The sequence below is a fragment of the Salminus brasiliensis genome, chromosome 12 (genome assembly GCF_030463535.1).
Source record: "Salminus brasiliensis chromosome 12, fSalBra1.hap2, whole genome shotgun sequence".
NCBI classification, from domain to species: domain Eukaryota; kingdom Metazoa; phylum Chordata; class Actinopteri; order Characiformes; family Bryconidae; genus Salminus; species Salminus brasiliensis.
Window position 1 is genome coordinate 9,689,853 of NC_132889.1, and position 13,840 is coordinate 9,703,692.

Genomic DNA, 13,840 nt, shown 5'->3' on the forward strand with positions numbered 1-13,840 from the left:
AAAAACATATTATTTTAACATATTTAAACATATAGACACTGGATCTTTAATACTTTAAAACTTTAATAATATTGGGAGATATTAGAAGTAAATAAATAAAACTGATGAAATGTCTTAAATAGTTTGTAAAATGTTATACATAAATCTTTTACTTTAAATGCCTTACAATTTAATCAGGTGCAGCACATCATAGGAGCTGTCAAAAAGAAGCATCCAGTCAAGAGATAAGATTCATCTATCTAAAGCACAATGTTCCAGAAGTCCTGGTCTTTGTCTGACAAACCTAAGTCCTGCCCTGATGTTTGTTTTTGGTGCCAAGGGTTTACTTACATCTCATGGAAAATCTAGCTTTTGGGTCTCCTTCTGATGGTAGATGAAGGCTCCTTGACATCAACAATGGCAAGAGCTACCTGTGAAATCCATGATAAGTTTCTAGGGTTGGTGGAGACATATTTACACATCTTGCAGTGTGCTCTTAGGCTGAAATTGCTAGGACGAACTGACCTGGCCATGTTGGATCAGACAGTGGAACAGCTGATTACCGATTGTCTTTTTAAATCCTCTTCCCTGATTCATAAGCATCTAGAACCTTTATTCTAAGGGCCTCTGGGAGCTTTTGGATCGAGCCATGGTGACCCCCCTCACTTCAACAATCAAGAGCAAACAAAACTAAATGTCTGAGGTTTCAATTAGACAGGCCCCTCCAGAATCCTCTAAGCTGATGTGCTGCAGTTGATTCTAATTTTAGGCATTTGAAAGTAATGTAATTTTTTTTTTATTTGAATTGCATTTCTTATAATAACATTTTACTAATTATTTTTCTATTAGTTCAATTTGTTTAGTTATTTTACCTCTAAATGTTACCAAACGTTCACATACAACTTGTTCATATACAATATGGACAAAAGTATTGGGACATTGAGACATTAAAAATACAAACATAACATGTAGTGTGTAAAGAAAAAAAAAACACATTAGGTTTATTTTTTCACATGAATGTTAGGATCTGATTCAGAATCAGCACTTGATGAATACAGACCCAGTTCTTCCAGTCGTGTATTCCGTCTGTGTTCAAAAAAGAATTTGGCCTCCGCCTTTAACACATCCATGCTCAGGTGCTAACCAGTGGCAGCTTGCCGAGCCCAGGTTTTGAACCAAAAACCTTGTTATCAATAGCCCCGGTGCTCAAACTGCTGAGCCACCACTGCCACAACACATAGTTATCACATATATCACACATATCATATTCACAGTCTGTGCTGTGTGCAGAATGTTTTAAGTCACTGTTAATGAAGTAGCCTCTGTGAGCTTTGTTTACAACAAGCTCTAGATCAAAATTTCACCTATGGCTTGGTGCTTCCAGTTGAACCGCATTGAACTGGACCCTCTGAAGAAGCAGCTGGAGGATCGCTGGAAGAGCATTCGCAAGCAGCTACAGATCCAACCGGCCCCCGAACACGACGATGCTGCCGGTTTCAGAAAGTAAGACACCCAAACACTTTTTTTTTCAAACACATAGACATATGTATAATGCTCTGTTAATCAGACATTGACTGTTGACATTTGATTTTAGTGCCGGAGATGCTGCTGTTGCTAACAATGAAGTAGCACACAATTAACATAGTGTAATTTTTTTAAACCTTAATTTTTAGGAACATTAGTTCAAACAAAAAAATCCAATCACATTGTAGGGTTTTTAAAAAATGTATTTGTAAAATTTGGTGAAAAATAAGTATTTGGTCAATAATAAAAGTTAAGTTAAAACTCTTTTTAACATAACCTTTGTTGGCAATAACAGTGGTCAAATGTTTCCTGTAAGTCTTCACCAGGTGTGCACACACTGTAGCTGGTATTTTGGCCCATTCCTCCATGCAGATCTCCTCTAGAGCAGTAATGTTTTGGGGCTGTCACTGGGCAACACAGACTTTCAACTCCCTCCACAAATTTTCTATGGGGTTGAGGTCTGGAGACTGGCTAGGCCACTCCAGGACCTTGAAATGCTTTTTACAGAGCCACTCCTTTGTTGCCCGAGCGGTGTGTTTGGGATCTTTGTTCATGCTGGTAGACCCAGCCACGTTCCATATTCAGTGCTCTTACTGATGGAAAGAGGTTTTGGCTTAAAATCATGGCCCGATACATGGCCCTGTTCATTCTTCCTTTAACACGGACCAGCTGCCTGGTCCCCTTTGCAGAAAAACAGCCCCATAGCATGATGTTTTCACTCCCATGCTTCACAGTAGATATGGTGTTCTTGGAATGCAACTCAACATTCTTCTTCCTCCAAACACGACGAGTTGAGTTTTTACCAAAAAGTTCTATTTTGGTTTCATCTGACCACATGATATTCTCCCAATCCTCTTCTGGATCATATATATGCTCTCTGGCAAACTTCAGACGGGCCTGGACATGTACTGGCTTAAGCAGGGGGACACGCCTGGCACTGCAGGATTTGAGTTCCTCTCGGCGTAGTTTTTTACTGATGGTAGCCTTTGTTACTTTGGTTCCAGCTCTCTGCAGGTCATTCATCTGGTCCCTCTGTGTAGTCCTGGGATTTATGTTCACCGTTCTCATAATCATTTTGACCCCACGGGATGAGAGCTTGCCTGGGGCCCCAGATCGAGGGAGCTTATCAATGGTCTTGTATGTCACAGTTGATTTATTCACACAACCTGCTTGCTTATTGTAGATTCACTCCTTCTAGCCTGGTGCAGGTCTACAATTTTCTTCCTGGTGTCCTTCGACAGCTCTTTGGTCTTGGCCAAGGTTAAGTTTGGAGTCTGACTGTTTGAGGCTGTGGGCAGGTGTCTTTTATACAGATAACGAGGTCAAACAGGTGCCATTAATACAGGTAACGAGTAGAGGACAGAAAAGCTTCTTAAAGAAGATGTTACAGGTCTGTGAGAGCCAGAAATCTTGCTTGTTTGTGGGTGACCAAATACTTATTTTTCACCATAATTTACAAATACAATCTTTAAATTTTTCTACAATGTAATTTCCTGGATTTTATTTTCTCATTTTGTTTCTCATAGTTAAAGTCTACCTATGATGAAAATTACAGACCTCTCTCATCTCACTAGGAGAAAAGTAGGATTGTGCAAATTCTCAGTAGGAGAACTTGCACAATCAGTGGCTGACTAAATATATTTTTGCCCCACTGTATATGAAGTGTCCATATATGTGTGTTTGTAACAATAATTATAGTTACACAGTGCTTATAGTAATATTTATAGCAGAACTATAATTATTATTTTTTTAACTTGGGTCTTTCCTGGGATTCTAACTTTATGTTTTGTTTTTGGTTTTATTAAATTTTTTATTACATTCATGTATAATATTTTATTACCAATAAAACTATACTATAAAATAATTTTTGTATCTTTCAGAATGAAACCAATGAAGCTTAATATTAAGATATGCAATAAATATAATTTTCAAGTCTTCTTTCATTCTCTCGCAGACAGCTTGTAGCGAGGTTTCATTGCATCTCCTGTGATCGCCCTGTTGACATGACAACTCCAGGATCGTAAGTCTTTTTACTAGTTTGAATGTATCACACAATATATATTCATGTTTGCATGTATTACTAATGTGCAAAAGTAAACATTGTGAAAAATATAATTTGGAAAGAAACACAAGAAACTATAATAATGTGGGTGTAGTATTATTTATAGTTACCTAGCACGTGGTTTGGAATATCAGTGCTGAATGATGTTAAATCAAATGAGCTGATGATGGAATTTTAAAAAATCCATGCACTGGCTGGGGTTGTCCATGAGGAATCTGCAACCAGGCTTTGTTCACAAAATAGTATTGTTACCTTTTAATAGTATTGGATAGTAATTGATTGTGATAATTATGTATATATTTTTTAGTTCTGTACAGTACAAAATTATTCAACCACCATTGCAAAACTTACAAACTTAGCAAAACTTACAAACTTTCAGCTGTTTGCAATAAATCAATAAAATAACAATAGCTCAACACAACTAATATAACAAATGCTTTTCCCAAATTCAACACAAAATGACACCTTAAATGACTACTGCAGTCTCAGAATTACTCTAGACCCTTCATGCATTCCTGTATAATCTTAGCGAATAATCTTGGGTTTGCTTGCTGCAACCACCTTCTTCAGATCCTACTAAGGATTTTCCATGGGGTTAAGGATTTCCTGATACTTTGCTGCAGGTTTCTTCTCAACGTATGGTTAATTCTTCCTCCTCCAGAGTTACCGCTGATCCAAAAGAAAAGCTCTAGTTTTGTTTAATCTCTCCACAGAACAGAATCACAAAATAATTCTATAGTTTATTTGCATGCTTTTCAGCATACTGGAGCCAACTTTTCTTGTGCTTTTGGGTCAGTAGAGCTGTACATCTTGGAGTTTGGGCATGGAGACATTCAGTGCTTAGTATGCGTAAATATTGCTGCAGGTTTTTTGCAGTCTATGTTTTTGACCACTTGCCTTCTTGGGAATCTGGTGACAGATGGTGATAGCTTTTCTCTTTCTGCCATGTCTAGGTAGTGTAGTTAATATCCCTTTAACTTCCAGCTGTATCTGTAGGAATACCTTTGTTATGTTTTTGTATCAAGCACAACTAATGCAACTAATTAACTAATGAATAAACACCTGATTTTCAATGTGTGCTCTTCTATTCAGGGGGTTCTGAGATTGCAGTAGTCATAAAAAGTGACATTTTAAATAGCTAAATAAAATAAATATATAAAAATAAATGTTTAATTCATACAATACATAAATTGCAAATGCTAAATTATTTGCATACATAAACTCAATGTTTTGTTTTAGGATTAATATTTATTATATTTATGTATTGTTTAGTTTATATTTGAACATACATTACCTACAAAAAGTATTCACCCCCTTATATTGCTTTTATAAATGTAATTATAGTCAGTATAATTGGTTTTTTTTTTATTTACAAATAAGTAATTACATAAATATTCAGTCCCTTTAAAGTAACTGACCTCATTCAACAGAGACTGCTGGTAGTCTCACAACTAGTGAAATGGAGATCACCTGATTGTAGTATAAGGACATTTGTCTGAAAGGCCCGGTCACTGGTTAATCAGTATTCCTGGATACAAATACACCATGAAGACAAAATAACACTCCACACAACTCAGAGAAAAGAATATTGAAGAGTAAGGGGATGGATACATTTTTATTTTTTTTTAAAGCAAACAATGGGGAAACATTCAAAGGGGTGGATTTTATAGGTACTGTATACATGCTCTCTGCCCAAATACACTCATTTTCCTTCTGTCTTTAAAATCTCTCAGACATTTGATGACAGTGCCTTCAGCTCCTGGGCTACCTTCTCATAAGTCAAACCGACCATACACTATTTATGAGCTGGAGCAAGTTCGTCAGCACAGCAAGAGGTAAAGAGCAATTAGAAACATGCTTCTCCTGTAGGGGGCATCTGATACCAAGTTCACTTAGATACTTAAATACTTAAATACTGTACAGTCTATAATTAAGTGAATATAGTCCTTTTTGTGTTATTGTTCAGGTGAGAACTAAACCAATCGATAAAACAGCATGCCTTAAGAAGCTTTAAAAATATATACATTTAAAGTGAAAGGTGTAAAGGAAGAAGACATTCTCTCAACTTTTTGTTTTTAAATAGTTGCCCTTAACAAAATGGGGCAAGTTTGGGAAGCCCAACTGGGTACAAACCCACTCAAAGCCCATGCCCACCTGGAACCCACCTAGCCCACGGTCTACCCTTGTGATCCCCACATGAGCATGTTGGTTGGAAGGGATGGACTGGTTATCAGGAGAACCGGGACAATAAAGAGAGACTGTAGTGGATTTATATGTTTGAAAAATAACATTGCAAATTAACCATCATTTTATGCATTGAAAGACTTGATGTCACTGTGATTGTAGTGGTACACTGACACTGCATGGCTTATTTTGGTTCTCAGTCCAACTCTACAGTGTCAGTGTAAGCAAGTTTATGGTGCTTAACTGGCATCATTGCTTAAGTAGCATCATTGTCTCATAAGGCCACTTGCGTTAATATATGTTTTCACATATTTTGGTAAAAGATAAGGGTAAACTGTGAGCAGGCAGCATCTACCATCAGCCACCTGCAGGGGGCACAGCCAGCAAAGTATGAAAGCTGGTGGGGTTGGAGCAAAGAACTCCAAGCCCCAGAATCCCCAGCGGTAATCAACGCTGACCAGACCCACCTGTGTGGCATGGTATAAATACACCCAGACAAACACAATTCCCTGTCGCACCTTTGTAGAGCGGCGAGCGGTAACAGTGGGTTTAAGTTGCTAACAGTAAAGAGAAGCTGTCCTTCCTGGAGTTCGCAAACTTCTTTCGCTGTTTTGTGCAGACTTTCAGTACAGTGGCAGCTCCCCTCACTGCCCTGACTCGAAAGACCCCAGGCCCCTTTCGTTGGTCCACGGAGGCTCAAAGGGCCTTTGAAAAGATTAAAGTGAGGTTGACCCCCGGTTTTACAGCTACCAGACCCCAATGAACCATTTGTAGGTGTAGGTGCGGTCCTGTTCCAACGCCAGGGGCCAGGTAAAAAGCTCCATCCCTGTGCGTTCTACTCCCACAGACTTACCCAGGCAGAACGCAACTATCCCATTGGGGGAAGCCCGATGGGCACTGTATTTTGGCCGCTTCCATTTTACACTGTCCTATAGGCCGGGTTCAAAAAACACCAAGCCAGATGCCTTATCCCGGCGGTGGGAACCCCGGGGATCCAATCCAGAGCCAGAACCAATCATCCCTGCCTCTCAAATAGTTGCTCCCCTCCACTGGAACATTGAGGAGGACATAGTGCAAGCCCTCCGACAGGAGCCCGACCCCGGGGGTGGTCCTCATGGTTGGCAATATGTGCCCTCCGCAGTTCGCCAGGCACTTCTGCAATGGGGACATTCCTCCCTATTTTCTGGCGACCCAGGTGCAGTCCAGACATTGGAGTTCCTCCGGAGACGCTTCTGGTGGCCAGGAATGGACAAGGACACACGTGCCTATGTTGCCTCTTGTGAAGTGTGTACCAAAAACAAGGCACTCCGGTCCCGACCACCTGGCCTGCTCCCGACCCATTGCCGACTCCGGCTCGTCCATGGTCCCATGTGTCCCTGGACTTCGTGACTGGTCTTCCACCATCCAAAGGCAATACAGTTATAATGTTGGTCGTGGACCGTTTCTCCAAAGCATGCAAGTTTGTGGCATTGCCCAAACTCCCCTCACCCCAAGAGACAGCAGAACTACTGTTGCAGCACGTGGTGAGGGTGCACGGAATTCCTTGCAACCTAGTGTCGGATCGGGGACCGCAATTCGCCAGCCGGTTTTGGAGAGATTTCTGCCGGTTGATTGGAGCCACAGTCAGCCACAGTCAACCTCTGCTGTGCAGCTTGTCCGTCGATGTCGTAGGACCTGGCAGAAGGCTCGGGCCACCCTACTGGCGACTTCGAGGGCAAGAGGCGTTGTGCTTCACCTTTCCATGTGGGTCAAAGGGTGTGGCTGTCCACCCGAGACCTCCCACTGCAAGGTGTCTCGCACAAACTGCCCCCTAGGTACGTGGGGCCCTTCAAGATACTTTGGCGAGTGAACCTGGTCTCCTTCCGGCTGCAACTGCCCGCAAATATGAAGGTACATCCCACCTTCCATGTGTCCCGCCTGCGTCCGTTCATATGTGGGGCCCCTGCACCTCAGGCCCTGCCCCCTACCCCATGCATGGTGGGGGGTGCCCCAGCGTACACTGTCCAGCGTTTGCTGGACGTGCTTACGGTCCGGGGTGGTACCCAGTATCTGGTTGACTGGGAGGGCTATGGGCCTGAGGAGCGTTCCTGGGTTCAGACGCGCCAAATCCTGGATCCTACGCTGATAAGGGATTTCAGGCATGATCGTGCGGCTGGTTTGGGGCCATCGGGTGCCGTCCCTGGTATGTGTGTGTGTGTGGGGGGGGGTACTGTGAGCAGGCAGCATGTACCGTCAGCCACCAGCAGGGGGCCTGGCCAGCAAAGTATGAAAGCTGGTGGGGTTGGAGCAAAGAACTCCAAGCCCCAGAATCCCCAGCGGTAATCAACGCTGACCAGACCCATCTGTGTGGCATGGTATAAATACACCCAGCCAAACATAATACCCCGTCGCACCTTTGCAGAGGGGCGAACGGTAACAGTGGGTTTAAGTTGCTAACAGTAAAGAGAAGCTGAAGTGAAAAGAGAAAACAGTTCAAGTTATGAACAGTGAAAAGCTGAAGTGAAAAGAGAAAAGTTTAAGTTGTGAACAGCGAAAAGCTGAAGTTAAGAGAGAAAAGTGTAAGTTGTGAACAGCGAAAAGCTGAAGTGAAATGAGAAAAGTTTAAGTTGTGAACAGCGAAAAGCTGAAGTTAAGAGAGAAAAGTGTAAGTTGTGAACAGCGAAAAGCTGAAGTGAAACGAGAAAAGCATTTGAGTTGTTTTCTTTTGTTTGAGTAAACATCACTCCTGGTTTTTCCTTTGTTTGTTTTCCTGCCGTTTTCTATGTTGCTTATGATCAGTGTTTAATACTGCCACCTCTCACAGCTGTGGTGGCGCAGTGGAAATACACTGGGCGCCCATTATCAGGGTTCGGAGTTCAAGCCCAACAGTCACCAAGCACACACCATAAGAGGGGTAGTTTCATTTAATTATAATAAAACAAAGTTTAACTGCACTTGAGTCCAAACCCCACACCACACCATAACAAAACTACTTTATTTAGTTTAAAATCCTGGGAAACATCATCATCATAGCCACGACCTTAGCTTCGAACCAAAGGGGCTTAGTGCAGATCTGAAAAGGATAATCATAAAAAGTCAGCAATGTCTCTAATTTGTGGGTACACATTCAGGCCTTCAGGGCTTATGGGGTTAATATCTAAATAAGATGCTGCAGTTATAGAAAGCATGTACAATGTAAAGAGTACTGTGCAAGTAGAACCTTTAAAAACTTAACAGATGTAACAGCATTAAAAGTTGAAAGATTTAGTGTTTAAAAGGAACCTTTTACTTTTTATCTCTTCACTAAGCTTGTCACTGTCTATTAAGAGTGATTCAGGTACTTCTACTTCTGTGCACAGCTTATCTTCAGTAAGTTACCAAACAACATCAATGTAGGTAAAAGTTTTGTGTTTGCTGTTTTGTTTTTAAGTAGTAGATGCATAGATGACAGCAAATATCGTACACATATTGAAATTGTGTTTTATTTGCAATACAGGAAATCTTGGTTAATAAATTTGTCCCTGTAACCTTTGTCTAGGTAAAATCAGATATTTCTCACATTCTGTTTTATTACACTTAGTAGCCTTAGACTCCAGGTGCAGGACTTGGAGCATAATCAAGTAAAATCATTTTGTCGCAAAAATATTGCAATCACAAGCACTAATCTTAATACATTCTAAATAAAAATTGTAATGGTTTTAATGGTCATTTAAAGAGGAAGGGTGATGGGGGGCTCACAATAAAATATTATTTTGACGCACAAACAGAACATACACAAACAAAAATATTTACTGACAGAGAGAACAGTTGTGGCCAAAAGTTTTACAACTGACAAAAATCCTGGTTTTCACAAAGTTCGCTGGCAATTTGCAATCTACCTCTCACAACCTCATCTCTAAATTGTGTAGAGTCATCAGATGAATTGCAATTAATTGCAAAGTCAATCCTTGCCATGAAAACTAACTTAACCACAAAAATGGCTGCAGCCCTGCCACAAAATGTCCTACTAACATAATTTCAGTGATCTTCTCGTTAGCTCAGGGAGAAGTTTTACTGAGGACAAGGTAGCTGATATCACTCAGTCATGCTGATTAGAAGAGCAGACTGATCAAGAACTTCAAGGAGAGAGGTTCAGTTGTAGTGAAGAAGGTTTCAGGGTGCCTAAGAAAGTCGAGCAAGCGACAGGACCGACTCCTAAAAAGGATGCAGCTATGGGATCAGGCCACCACCAGTGCAGAACTTGCTTAGGAATGGCAGAAGGCAGGTGTGAGTGCATCTGCAAAGGCATTTGGAGGATGGCTTGGTGTCAAAAAGGGCAGCAAAGAAGCCACTTCTCTCCAGGAAAAACATGATATTCTGCTGGGATTTGGCTGCAGAAGACAGGGTTATTTTCTCTGCTGTACCTCTCTTTAGACTGCTTGGGACATCTGGAAAAATGATTGTATGGAGAAGAAAAGGTGAGCACTATCATGAGTCCTGTGTCATGCCAAAAGTGAAACATCCTGAGACCGTTCATGTGTGGGGTTGCTTTTCATCCAAGGGAGTGATATCCAGCAGGCCAAGGCGAATTGCAGATGTCGTAAAGACACTGTAAATATTAAGCCTTTACCTAAACTGGATGTCAATAAACATACTAAAGGCGTTAAACTTTGTGAAAAACATAAGTCAGTCTCAAAACTTTTGGCCAAAACTTAAAACAAATAAATTCTAATTATGTATAGTAACAAAACTGGTAATTGTAATGGTATAAATATATTCTGTGTGTAGCAGTGAAGTTATACAGCTCTAGAGTTTACTGTTTTTACAGCATGACACCAGTTTGACATCTCAAGATTTAACCTGATGCCCATGATCTGCCTTGTTTTGCCGTCCAGTGAGCACATCCCAGAAATGGCCACCTATAGTTACCTGGCCATGTCCCGCAGCTGTGGAGGCAGTCACACTCTCACCTATACCAACCGACGCTACAGTCGCCTGCAACACATTACACAGCTGATCCAGACAGAAGATGATGGCCTTGCCATGTCCAGCTCAGGCCTGAGGGTTCAGGTTAAAAATGTGTATCTTGTTCATGCTAAAAATGCTGTTTTTTATATTTTATTTTATAGAGTGTTTATTCTTACACAAACAGTTGCAACTATAACAACTGCAATTTCCTTCCTGGGATCAATAAAGTATTTCTAATTCTGATTGGAAAAGAAAAGCCTGTCAATATATTACATTTGGGGCAGTTGTTTACACATTATGGGGTATAAAAATGTAAAGATTAATTGGATACAATGGACAAATTACAGTGGAGTGTTGATGTGAGTTTTTGAATAATCAAAACATGCCTTACATTAATGTTAATGTTTCAGATAATTAGCACATTTAGCAGTATGAAAGTACAATATCTGAAACAGTTTGTCTAGCTGCAAACTAATACTGCAAACTAATAGCTGCAAACTAACACTAGCCAAAAGCTAACATTAAGCTAGTCAAAATACAAACGTGCAGTGTGATAAAATTCAATATATTATAGTGTTACATCCCTAACAATTTTTAGACCATATACACATATACATACAGTAAATGAAAACTGGATAATTGGATCACATGAGTGAAAATGCATAGCTGTATCATCCCTATACCTTACTGATATCACACTGTTCTTGCTCTGATTTTTTAGCCAGAGGAGGTGGACATCCTGGGCCTAGATGGACACATCTATAAGGGTCGTCTAAACACCAGGGCTGTGAAGACATTGGAGTCTAGACTGCCCACCATCTCTTCCAAAGAAGGTAAGGCCATCACATTTATGAAATGAATCTGACAAAAGCAAACAGAAGTTATTATAATTACAGTACAAACTACCCTCTCTTTAGAGCTGCAACAAGACTTAACTTCCAGTGATGGAAAGATGGAAGCGGATAGCTTGGGTGTTTAAAAGCAGTTAGCCATGAGCTGCTGTTATTGCATCAGCCATGTCCACATTGCCAGTTCTTGTGGTCAACTGAGTCAACTTCCACTTGCTCCTTATACCTTTGAGACTCCATTTTTTGGAACATGTCATTAAGTTTCCTTTGGTTGGAAGTGTGAGTTCAGAGCTGGAAGTGACTGGCGTTATATGGTGAATTTACATTTAAACTAACTGATGTCAATCGACACATCTTGGATGAAACACGGGATGGTGTCTTCAAATAATGTTACCTATCAGCTGGAAGCTTAAATTGCTAGTTAAGCTAACATCAAAGCTGTTTGAATGGCTGATGGTGCCAATTTTTCAGTCAGACACTGGTCAATCAGCTGTGATTGATTTCTTTTTTTTGTTTTCAAATGCTCACAAAGCCTAGAAAATGCACAATAATCACATTTTTTTATTTAAAAATGGGCATAATAAATATATTTGTATATTCTAGTGCTTACCACACATTTATATAAGCCAAGCCAATCTTTCATTTTTTTCGTTCTATTTGTTACATAGGAAAAAGAGACTGAAGACAAGCATGTGCTTTTTCATCTTATATATTTTAGAATCACAAGTTGATTATTTATTCGTTTATGTCTAAGATACAATATATGGTACAATATAGGACAATTTTAGCTACTAGTCTTACTGAAGGGCAGAGTAAAGTGAATGTCCTGAATGCAGCTTGCTTTTAAATCACTTCATGTTACTGTAAAGTTGTGTGGAAAAGGTGTGGAAAACCTGCAATGTGCAAATAGTTGTCTCACACTGTTTACTGTGTGACACCAGCCTTATTATTCATTGTAGAGTGCCTGAAGGGGAAATGGAAGACCTGGAAGGTGCAGTAAGAAATTATATCAATAGTCAAGAGATTTTGGAAAGGTGTTTTAATTAATAGGTCTTAGAGTCATTCAGAGTGAATAAACGTGAAATGTGTCATTTTAAAGAAACATACTTTTTTGAGGTTTTTTTTTTTTTTTTTACTCATAATTAAATTTCCCCTTTTCATTTCACATATTGTGTTGCACTTTTTCAGAACATTTCCAGACTGGATAAAGCCTTACAAAAATGTGGACTTCTGTGCTTTTAATATCCCTTGCCCATTTGGCAGACAAATTATATTTTCTTCTAATGAAAATAAGATAAGAAATTAACGAGCCACTTTCAGATGGGAAATACTTTTATTCTTGAATTCCTCGTACTAAGGTAACTGCACAATCATTTTGTTCTGTTTTAACATATTTTTGAAGATCAACTATCTTAAATTTTAATGGAAGCAGGTTTATATACAAGGTGTGTCCTTAACACTTTAACAACAATTCAAGGAGGGATAGATATCATTCTGTTATTTGATATAAAAGGTATTCAAGATTTCTGCCTTAAGTTTTGAAAAGCCCATTTTTTATGTTCATTCCAACTAGATGAATAGCCCTTGAATTCTAAAATGCATCTAAAAGCGCCCTCACATAAAGGTGCCCTTTTAAAAACCTTTTTATGGTATAACTGCACATACAGGGTGTTAAAACAACTCTCAGAGAAAACCTATTTTTTCAGATTCTACCACTATAAGTATCACATATGAAAAGACATAGGTCCACTGGTTGTTTTGGATAGCAAATAAAATGGCAATATTAGTTTCATTGACCATTGTTAACCATTGTTAAGAAATCTGAGTTTCATTGATGCAGAAACGGTAAACAAATTGCTGTAATGCGAAGAAGTTGTTAGGAAATATCAGTGGTCTCCAACATTGCTGGATTTAATGTTTTATGTCTGGAAAATATTTTAGTGTTTTCTCATTGCTGAGCACAACCAATAATACTCCTGGATCCAATGTGGTTCTAATGTCATTTATCAGTGTCATTTCACATTTGATGTTGTGTATTTGTCCCTGCAGGCATCTGCAAAAGCAAAAACTGGGGGAGGCACTGTCAATCACAGAAGTGCAGCGGAGCCGAGCCTGGCCGTAGGTCCCCTCTGCGGCCACAGAGTGGCAGCCGCTCGGGTGGGTCCCAGAGACACGTGGGAACAGGATCACATAATAGTGTAGGTTAGTTAGAAGATATACACTGCTCAAAAAAATAAAGGGAACACTCAAGTAACACATCCTAGATCTGAATGAATGAAATATTCTAATTGAATACTTTGTTCTGTACAAAGTTGAA

General features: G+C 39.9%; 1 protein-coding gene across 5 annotated transcripts in view; it reads left to right on the forward strand.

The window, feature by feature from the left end:
* The window catches only part of LOC140574361 (uncharacterized), a 30,132-nt gene that overhangs the window by 12,330 nt on the left and 3,962 nt on the right, over positions 1-13,840 (forward strand). For 4 of the 5 annotated variants that reach the window (XM_072694154.1, XM_072694155.1, XM_072694157.1 and 1 more), the window contains exons 10-15: positions 1,364-1,482; positions 3,458-3,523; positions 5,299-5,400; positions 10,603-10,777; positions 11,397-11,508; positions 13,573-13,680. In XM_072694154.1, coding sequence (XP_072550255.1) covers positions 1,364-1,482; positions 3,458-3,523; positions 5,299-5,400; positions 10,603-10,777; positions 11,397-11,508; positions 13,573-13,680 — 682 coding nt within the window. Of the gene's footprint in view, positions 1-1,363; positions 1,483-3,457; positions 3,524-5,298; positions 5,401-10,602; positions 10,778-11,396; positions 11,509-13,572; positions 13,722-13,840 lie in introns of all 5 variants that reach the window. The other variant, XM_072694156.1, reaches the window with a different exon arrangement.